This window comes from Alligator sinensis, unplaced genomic scaffold (assembly GCF_000455745.1).
Source record: "Alligator sinensis unplaced genomic scaffold, ASM45574v1 scaffold1354_1, whole genome shotgun sequence".
NCBI lineage: Eukaryota > Metazoa > Chordata > Crocodylia > Alligatoridae > Alligator > Alligator sinensis.
The window spans coordinates 375,560-385,846 of NW_005842344.1; the positions used below are offsets into that span (position 1 = coordinate 375,560).

The window sequence follows — 10,287 nt, forward strand, 5'->3', positions numbered from 1 at the left end:
CAGAGCCTTTGGGTTCCCAACAATAATGACTCCATATCTGTAGATCCAATAGCCAAGTCAGATACACCTGACAGTCAACTCTTCCCCTCCCGCCCCTCAATAAAATGGTTTGACAGAAAGCAGAATCAGATGCATGTTCACAGGGCAAACTCTTCCCCTCCACGGCTGCAATGCCCCCTCCCATCAGAGTATGCATGCACTGCAAGGAAAGCACAGATCCTAGAGCACCTCTCAACTACCCGTGCTCTGGGCTTCCTGTAAAGCAGCGGAGTTCCCAGAATCCTGACTGGTTTCATGCACGCTCCTCGCCGCAGCTCCCCAGGGCTGCCAGCACCAGCAGCTGTCAAGGGCAGTCGGGAGAGGAGCTGCACGTGGGACTGCAGCAGGTTCGAACATGCGGTCTTAGCTGAGCTGCTGACATCTGTGCCTGCAGTTAAATGCTGACAGCCTTAAATTTGACCTCTACACCTCCAATGCAATTCCTGAATTATGCAGTACTGGCTTATTTCTCCATTTAGAAGAGTCAAAAAAAGTGGAATCGGCCTCAGCATTAACTGGCACACACATGCCTGCTTGGGTTCCCCGCTCTTGCTCTTACAGTGACACCTGTAAGCACCACATGATGGAAGCAGCGGCAGAGGAGCCCGAATCCTTTCCACATTCCATTTGGTTTATTCTGGCGCTCCCAGCACCTTAATCTGTGGGGCAGCAGCTTGCTCACACTGGGAGGGCCTGCCACATGCCCCTGGAGTACTACCGTACCTTGCTCTGGTAAGAGCCACGTTAAGACGTCTGGGATCATTTAAAAATCCAATTCCTTGGTGCTCATTGGCTCTTACGCAAGAAAGGATAATAAAATCCTTCTCCCGTCCCTGGAAAGCATCGACACTTGCGATTTCCACTTCCTGAAAGGAAGAAACACCACGTAAGCCATGTCCCGTCGGAAGCCCAGCGCTAGGAAGAGAACTATGCTATGACTGGCGGCGCAATGCACTTGGCTGCACACGGCATGCATGTGAAAGGCAGACAGAAATATCTGGAATTCCACCGTGTCAGAAGCTTTGTACCTGGTAGAGCTTTGTATGCAAGGACCCGCTGAACTGCATGTACTGCACCAGGTAAGATCGCTGGCCCTCGTAGGGTGTAATAATGCCAATCTGATCTGGTTTGGCACCAGCTTTCAACAGTTTTGTAGTTATCTTCTCCACATTAGCAGCTTCCGTCCTAGGAGGAGAGATTGGTTTATTTACCGGTTTTTTAAGTTACTTAGTAAGACTTGCTGCATTGCAGCAGTGCTGTAGGCACCGTTCCAACACCACAATGGACGGGAAGCATTTAGAGAAACTGAGCCTGCATCATTCCCATGGTATTAAGTACATATAGATGAGCCAGGACAAGCAATCCCAGCAGCTGCACAAAGACCAAAGTACACTTGCTGGAGGAGCAACTGAGGGCATGGGAGGCTACGTAACTGCCCCTGACACACGCACACACTGAGCAGCATTTACTCCTTACAATGTGATCTATGCTCTGAGGTGACACCTCCAATAACTCCAAGGAGGAGCATTAGCACTTCAGGAAGGAGTGTAAAATGGGGCCCAATGCTTCTACGCAGCAGCACACGTGAGCAGGCTGCTGCAATGCATTTATACTCCGCTATCACAGCTCTGTGCAGGATCTCAGCCTGCTTTGAAAATGAGTATGTGTACCCATACCCCGAGTGTGAACACTGGTCATCCGGAAGTGTTACTTAGGCATGTTCGGAACGTAACACTGACACTGAAGTTTCTTTACCTGTTCAAGTAAGAGGTGCCTGAACTGGCAATTTCTTCCTGCCCCTGGGTCACATAGAAGAACATCGGCTTATCTGGCTGGGGCCACTGGAAATCAAATCCCTTTTTCACACGGTCCGCTGAGGAGCAAGAAGAGAACAAAGCAAGACATTCACATTGCTCCTTTCAGATTAAAGGCATCTTAAAGGCACTCCACTACTACTGCTGTTCTCCATTACAGAGAAGGCAGTTTGTACTGTGCCAGTCCTGATTTACCTGCAGTGACGCCGTTCTGGAGAGAGCCCTCGTAGAAGATGTTGGATGGAAAAGCACTAAGTGCAGGGTGCATCCGATACTGCACTTGCAGGCGGATTGGACGGATCCCCAACACCACAAGCCTCTCAAAGAGAGACTGAGACAGGCCTGCCTTTGCAGCTTTCTTACACATCACAACAGGACCCAGCTGGCAGTGGTCACCGACGAGGATCAGCTGTGGAGAAGGAACACACACAGTTTGCATATGCTTCTGAAGCTTTTGGGCAGATCAAGTTGCTTGAAAACTGGGCCAGATAGTGACTTCAAATCAGGCTCCATATTACTCTAAAATCGTCAGTAAAATTAGCTTGAGGATTTTCTCAAGTGCTTTATGTCCAGCAACAGACTGGAGCCCTAACCTAACATGTAGCTCCCTGAAGTAACTGATTGGTGACCTTCCAGTGAGACAACTGAATGAATCAGTTATACTGGGAGCCAAGATCGCCCCTTGGAAATGGGATGATTTTGATTCACAGAATGCAAGAAATTCAGACCGGCAATAAGGGACTGCCCTCTCCGTGCAGAAAGTGACCAACCAGCTTACAGCTTCCGTGATGGATCTGTAAAGTGACCCCAACCTACCTGCTTTGCTCCAAGAACCACGGGCACCATACACTCCGGTTCAGTAGCCTGCGTGCTTTCATCAATTAAAATGGAGCGGAACTGCATTTTCGCAAGTCTCGGGTCACCTGCTCCCACACACGTGCAGCAGATAACATCTGCATTCTGGAGACAAAAAGCCCATGCACAAGTACTACAGCAGCAGCATTTGTAAGAATTTGGGGAATAATTAAATGTGTTGCTCAACATAACCAAGACGTGTATCAGCTGATTATCTTTTCATAGAGACACTAGAGAGTTTTAGTAACTTTCAACCCAAAAAATTCCCAAGAGGCTTAACAAACTACACGTCTCTACTCATGAAATGCAGCCAAGCTGGAGAGGCAGCTATTTAAAACAAAAAAAAACCAAAAACAAAAAAGGGAAGTACATTCCCCAAGAGTCATTAAAAAGTTATAATTCCCATATTACTAATGCAAGTAAACAGACATGATCTAGCAAGCGCTAGCCTGCAAAATATGGAGTTCTCCCGAAAAGCAAGGCAAAGGAGGCTATATATACCATAAGTAATTCACGTTCTGCTGTTCGCTTCAGTGCACGATAACGCTTCTCATCAGCAGATGACAATTCTCCAGTTTCATCTTTCAGCTGCTGCAGTTTCTGAAGCTCAGGCATACTGCAGAGCAAAAGAATTAACCCTCAAGATGAAATCACGGTACAATTCAAGTATAACACTTCAGTTACTCAATGCCCGGGAACTGCCTGCCAGTTTGCAGTGGTGTGTGTTGAACACAGTCCACAGAGATAAAAAAATTGGGCCAAGTGTATCTGGCCAACATTTGAGGTTTCTTGCACGATTTTCTTACCTGTCCATGTTTCTGATCTGGTTGTGCAATGCCAAGAAAGATACAGGAGAATCGATTGCCTCACGACTTTTAGCACACAGGCGAACCACTTTCAGTCCCGTCTGATGAATCTTCTCGGTCAGCTGATCCACAGCTATGTTACTTGGGGCACAAACTAACACGGGCCTTTAAAAATTAGATGGAAGGAGAATGGTAAGACTAGCACTTAACCTGTTTGTTCCACACTGAGCATTTCTACCAGAGACGGGTCAACCTCAACAAAAGTATTTTGATCACAACAGCTTAATGAGATTTTCCAGCTATCAAAGAACCTTCGCTTATATAAAAGAACGGGTAAGAGTTCTTACCCATTGCCCTGCCTAGCTAGATGGTAGACAATCGTTGCTGATGTCACTGTTTTTCCTGTGCCGGGGGGACCTTGGATAAGGCTCAGAGGACGCTGCAAGACAGTCTTCACAGCATAAACCTGAAAGAAATGCTTCCATTAAACATGTACTTAAACTGCAAGCAGGTTAGGTTATTACAATATTTTTCTATTCAGATCTGACCTGCAGTCTGCACACACGCCCCTTTTATTGAATTCTGTCTGCTGCTAAGAGATAGAATTACCTGAGAATGGTTGAGGTCAGGCAGTCCTTGCGCTGTAAAACGCTTTGGCAGCTGGCATTTAATAATCACATCTTCTACCTCATGACCTAACAGCTTGTGGTAGATGTAGCCAGACACAGAAGTTTCATCCACTGCAAATGTTTTTAAAGCACTTTGCATTCTGAAAGCAAGAACATCCGACCACAAAATATGAACCAAAAATATTACAATCATGCAATAAAAAGGTTAAACCAGATACCAGGCACAAACTCAAAATGTTAACTTATAAATCTGCAGTTTGGGAAGGAGACACACTTTCAACACCTGGACTTTCAACACACTTGTTTTTAAGCACGTTCTGGACAAGACAGAAGTGGGAGAGTCTTGGGCATTTCCAATACAGCAGCTTGCTCAACAAACACCAACATCAGTTTTTAGGAGGAGGTGGGAAAATGGTCTTTTAGTTCATCTAAATTCTTTGTTCCACATCTCACACTTAAAATACCTGCATTCAGAAGGGAGGTGCACAAGTACATAGTTAAATGGTGTTTTTTGATGCAAATAAAAGCCTCTCGACTAAAAAAAAATCCAAATATTGAGCTGCAGGTACCAAATCTGGCAATATCTCCTGGCATTTTGCAAAACAGATGCTGAATTTACTCTTTTATTCAACAAGAGGAAAAGACAATTGAACTGAAGGAAAGAAGTCACATCAAACATCTCGACTGCCTTCTCCACACCAGTAAGGTGGCATACCTGTCAAATGAAGTAGACTTCCAAACAAAATCCACCTGGAAGTTATGAGTAACCTCCACAGGTGCTCCAACGCTGCTTCTCAGCTCAATGGCTATCTCATCACCATAATCTGCAGAGCCTCGTTAAGTAGTAATCTATAGCTCGCTTTTGGAGTTTGATTCTTTGTTTTCCACTCATTTAGCAGATCCTTGCCTGACAGTGAGTAGAGTGATTTCAAATATACTTCTTTTTCTTTCGCTTTTACCCGTTTCCAATAATTGACACTCTTTAGCTATTTATATGACCTCATCTTCATAGCATCAGGGTATCTCACAATCCTTAATGTAGGTGTCCTCACAGTGGCCCAGCAGAGTGCCATTATCCCTTATTTAACCAAGATGGAGTTTGGAGAGAGAGAGTCTTGCCCAAAGTTGCAGATAAATGTATGTGCACTAATGACTGGGATGGTAAGCAGGGTTGGCCAAGAAGCACCAGTAATGCCATTTTTTCCTCTGAAGTGCTTCAATCCCCCCACCCCCCAAAGAAACAAAACCACACTGACTAATTCACTCGATTACAATCTAGCCAAAAGCAAATGATCTGCATCTCCATTCTCAAAGGCTTATGAAGTAAAGGATACTATCCGGGACTTTGATAACATGACCAATTCCTTTCCACAGAGGGGCCAGGTCTCCTTTATACCTCAGGCAGATCTCATCTCCTTGCATAAGACGCATATCTAAGATGACAATTAAAAGCAGTTACTTCCAAAATCGGTACAGGTGAGCCCACCCTCCAACAGAAAACAAAAATTTGGAACTTTTCTGCCCCAAATCACAGCATCATATTTGTCCAATATTTGAATGCTACTTCCTGGCCACCAAAAGGAAGAACTAGGCAACAAAGTCACTATTACCTGAGTCAGTCTTTGGCAAAGTGAAGTAAGCAATTCTCTTCTTGTTTAAGCCTAGGTCCCATCTCACTGTGATGTTATCCTGGGTCTAATTGTAAAGAAAAGACGTATTTTACTTTCTTAACCTGTTTGCTAAATATCATATCTATTTCTTGGTTATCATCCATTTATACTCTAATGCTGGGAAATAACAACCAGAAAGGCTCAAAATGTTATAGAACAGGCAAATATTTATGCTCAAAGTAAAAGTCAGTTTTCCCTCATTCATGTATTGAACTATTTCTACAGAATGAGGTTCCTTTGTGTAACCAACCCATCATCTCCAATTTCTTTATTTTCTTTGCAAATGCTGCTTTGGACACCGACGTTTCAGGCATTCTATATAAGCGTGCGATGATCTCACAGGCCAGGTGATCACCCCCAACTAATATCCGCATTTCCACTGACAGCTTATATTTGAATTCAAATTGTTGGCCAGGCAAGGGAGATTGCATGGGGGAGAGGAAGAGCCAGTGACCCTGGTCAGTTCTCTCAGAGATGGGACATCCTTCACAGAACCACGATCGAGGAACACTCGGAAAAGGCTGAATTCAGGACAGTTTCAAACCCCAGCACTGGGATGTTAGCTTTGTCAATGTGTGCCAGCGCAGCTAACCAAGCATCTTTCAGCATTACCTGGGATTCCTTGAGTTTCTTGTCATAGTCTGCCTCCAGCTTAACTAAAGGTCCAAAGATATTTTGGTACTGATAAGCATCCTCATATCGAAGTAAGACATGCTGCGGTTCTTCATCAACACCAGGTTTTTCCAAGTCTTCAAGGGTTGCAGAGGGGTTTTCCTAGAATCAGAAAACAAATGTCATGGTCTGAGCCACCAGGACCAGGCTGCGAAACTGCCGACCTTCCACAGTACGACAGGGGAGGATGAACAGCAGGATTTCCATTGTGCTTCACAACCCATGTGTATGCAGGGGCACGTACCTTCCAGAGTTCCTCCAGTTTGTTAATTTGCTGAGCTGTGATCTGACGGGCTCGCAGCTGCTCCTGTTCAGAGGGAATCTTTACCAGCCAGGAAAGGAAGCAGCGGTCTTGGATAAGAGGCTGCCACTGTGAACTGTCCCAATTAATATCCTTTAAACTGCTCTGACTGGCACATGGTTGCCTGCACAACCAAGATATTGAAAAAGAATTTATTAAATTAGACAAGTGTAAGCACAAGTTTATCCTCGTGAAGTTTTTTTTCCCTTTCATAACACAGGAAAAATAAGCTGGGCCATCAGTCTACAAAGATCAGCTGTTGTATTTGCTGCTTTGACCATGGAAATGGCTTCTCCAGAATCACCCAACAAATGATATTTCCTGACTGAAAATTTCCACAGCTAGGGTATCAAACTTCTCGATAGGCATCTGCTTCTTGGTCACTGCTCATTAGGGCTGTATACCATATGCAGCATGTCAGAAGAGAGCCTGAGGGCTAGTTCTGATGCTCAGTTACACAATGTAAGAAGCCTGCCATAGAAATAGATCTACCGTCACACCACTGAGAGAGGCCATGGAGTACAGTCTTGTGTGTGTGCAGGCAATCCTTAAGCCAAGGAATCCCCCTGTCCTCACTTCAAGCCCACACCGCCAAGGAACAAGATCCAAAATACCAAGGACACCCTAAAACATGCCATAGGTTAAAGCAGTGGGGACAGAGGCACTGCCAATGCCTGGTCACCATCAATGGCAAGCTACAGCACAATAAAACACACATAGCTGAAGCCACGATCCACAACTAAATTTAGTTTGTCTTAATTTGGTTCGTTACTTTGGTAAACACGCGGTAAACCAGTAACGAGTCTGATGGAGGGAAAGCCCTCCCATTCCTTCCAAATTAAGAGACACCCTTACTGAAGCGTATGATTTTATGTAATGCGCAAAGCCAGTACACGTGCCGGAATACAGGCAATATTTTTGTATTGCATGACAATGAGAATAGCACTGTCTTCTAAAAATACATGAGGCTATCTATCTGTATAGGAACTCCCAAAAAAGGGATTCTCTTACCTGCACAGCAAGACTACTACCGAGTCAGCCTTTGCAGGAATGAAGCCAAGGAGGAACACGTTCCGGCATCCACAATTGTAGCACTCCAAGACAGTCTCTCCAAGAGGCCCGTCTTTGTGGAGAGTTACCTCCTTGCATTTGGCTCTCACCAGATGGTTTACAATGTGGCTGAAACAACCAGAACATATGCAAGTTTGTACACAGCATATAACCATTGACAAGCCCCTAGTCTGGTTTAGTCCTAATTTAAGGCCAACGAAGAGCTCAGCTAGTATTACAAACAACAGAAAAACCCTCTGCATTTACTGTGAACACCCCTGTTTCTTTTTAGCAAAAGACTGGTGGTGCTTCTGCAGTCTTTCACTGCTTGAATGATACAGGACATTTGTCAAAGAAGGATTTCAAAAAAAGTTACTTGGATCAACTGCAGGGCCAGACCAGCAGTTATTAATGCTGCCGAGCAATAGCTGCAGATACAAAGCAGCAGCGGCAGCATATTCACCTAATAAACAGGGGATGAGGGAATGAAAGGACTGGAAGCCTCATTCAGAAAAAGATTATTGCCTTTCACAAGGACAGGTCCCGTCAGTATGCGTTAGCGGCGATAGGACGGCCGGTAGAGAGGGAGCCTGGAAGCTTTCATGACGATACCTGTACCTCACTTGTCAGCAAACATGGCAAGTTACAGTTTGTTAGCACTGTAGGTAAAAAGCCGATGCTTACAAGACAACTTTCCTTTCCAGTCAACTGTCACAAAGGGAAGTACCGCGTGCTACACTGGAAACTGAATGTGTTCCACCTGCAACCACAGAACGATCGTCCCTTCTGTCCCTTGAGCCTTACCTGCCGGATGTATTGCCACGCCCATTGCAGAACCACTTTTTGCTGGTGTTGCAGTAAACCACGCAGGCTGGGTCATGAATGCCACAGTAACTAGAACAAAAAAGGAAAAACTAGATCACGTAACTTTGTATTTGCAGGGACGTAAACATTACAAACTATTCAGTGAAACGCAGACAAAAGATGAAACTAGCAATGAGAAGCGCAGGAGCAACACCACAAGCATGGGTTAAAATATTATTCCACGTTCTTGTCATTTTGATCAACTCCGTATCGATCAGCTTGGTCTCACTCGTATCCATCCACGTTGCACGACAGCAGATTTCATTCTGAAGTCAAACGCACCCTGGTTGGAAGTGAGAGCATTTCAGCAGGGGGCCCGATTCTGAAAAGCGAGCGGGCCAATGCATTACATATTTAAGGCTCACCAGAGGGCACTATCTTCCCAGCGATGCAACGTTAAGGCACACAGTCACTGCAGCAGAGGAAAGCTGCTCGTATTTGGGCTAAACTACACACGTGCTGTCTGTGCGCCGATTGAGCGTTTGTGTATTTACTAAGCAGAACTCAAGACATCAGTTGGACACATCTACAGCGCTGCCTCCAAGGCGTTCAGAACGCCACGCTAACACTTGTCCCTAAAAGCTGGCTAAATATCACTGCTACTGAGATGCTCATTTCTTTTGGCCCGCAGTTAAGTTTGGGCAAACCAAGATGACAAGAACCATACGTTGCAGCGTACCTGCATGGATTCCGATGCCTCCCTGGGATTAGTGACACTGCCTGTGCCAGAGACGTGCCACTTTCATTTTGAAGGCTGAAGCCCAAGCAGCTCCCCTTCACAGCCTACCTGCAAGCATGCACAGGAAGATCCTTGGTATAATAGGTGTCTTCTTCATCTTCTTCAAAGTTCAACTCTGCCAGAAGTTGGCTGGTTTTAGCCACATTATCATCCACGGCACCGTTCTGTAGGATGCCATCAGGTCCATTAACCTAAAACGGAAAGTGGGTAGTTAAACTTAAAAATCAAACTCTATCCCATGCTAGAAAGCTGGGAGGCCAGTACCTTCCATCCCTTCACAAAGTCTTGTGATAATTTGAAGAAAGTTAGGAAGGAGGGAGATAAAAATGTCAAGTACGGATAATAGGAGCATATATTGGTAACTAAAGGAACACTTCTGTCCTTTCCCCTTTGCTTATTCACAAAGGGGTCATCACAATCACAGCACAGGAAGGGCAAATGAGTAAATGAACCAAAAAATCCTGAAGAAATGAGAGGCGCATAAAAATACACTGAAGCAAGTTTCTAAGCAAAAACTATTGTTCGGTCTGCCCCAACTATGTCTAATTCTCCAACCCAAAATGCATACTGCACATATAGTGCAGAACTAACTTTAACACCCTGCACCACAAAACTGTATTCCATATTAGGTCAGAATGAAAATTAATGAACTTCAAATATTTTAAGCATGTTCTAGCTATTTCATAAGTCTTTCAATTGAAAAAAAAAACCAACACCTAATAAGTGCTATTATCACTATGACAGACAAGGTTCCTTGGGTGAATTTGATATCTTTTATTAGACCAACCCAAATAGTTGAAATATTCAAGAAAACAAGTACCACTAGATACAACGTTAACAGATATTTC

General features: G+C 44.6%; 1 protein-coding gene across 1 annotated transcript in view; it reads right to left on the bottom strand.

Moving 5' to 3' along the window:
* The window catches only part of UPF1 (UPF1, RNA helicase and ATPase), a 14,927-nt gene extending 4,864 nt beyond the window's left edge, over positions 1-10,063 (bottom strand). Inside the window, 19 exon segments of the mRNA XM_025210325.1 lie at positions 1-37; positions 763-905; positions 1,068-1,224; positions 1,795-1,912; positions 2,049-2,262; positions 2,670-2,813; positions 3,210-3,324; positions 3,515-3,679; positions 3,862-3,980; positions 4,124-4,283; positions 4,859-4,967; positions 5,478-5,576; positions 5,754-5,838; positions 6,426-6,587; positions 6,730-6,910; positions 7,798-7,965; positions 8,641-8,730; positions 9,488-9,630; positions 10,031-10,063. The exon segment at positions 1-37 is cut by the window's left edge and continues 3 nt beyond it. Of these exon segments, the coding sequence (XP_025066110.1) occupies positions 1-37; positions 763-905; positions 1,068-1,224; positions 1,795-1,912; positions 2,049-2,262; positions 2,670-2,813; positions 3,210-3,324; positions 3,515-3,679; positions 3,862-3,980; positions 4,124-4,283; positions 4,859-4,967; positions 5,478-5,576; positions 5,754-5,838; positions 6,426-6,587; positions 6,730-6,910; positions 7,798-7,965; positions 8,641-8,730; positions 9,488-9,630; positions 10,031-10,063 (2,442 nt within the window).
* Between the last annotated feature and the right edge of the window lie 224 nt (positions 10,064-10,287).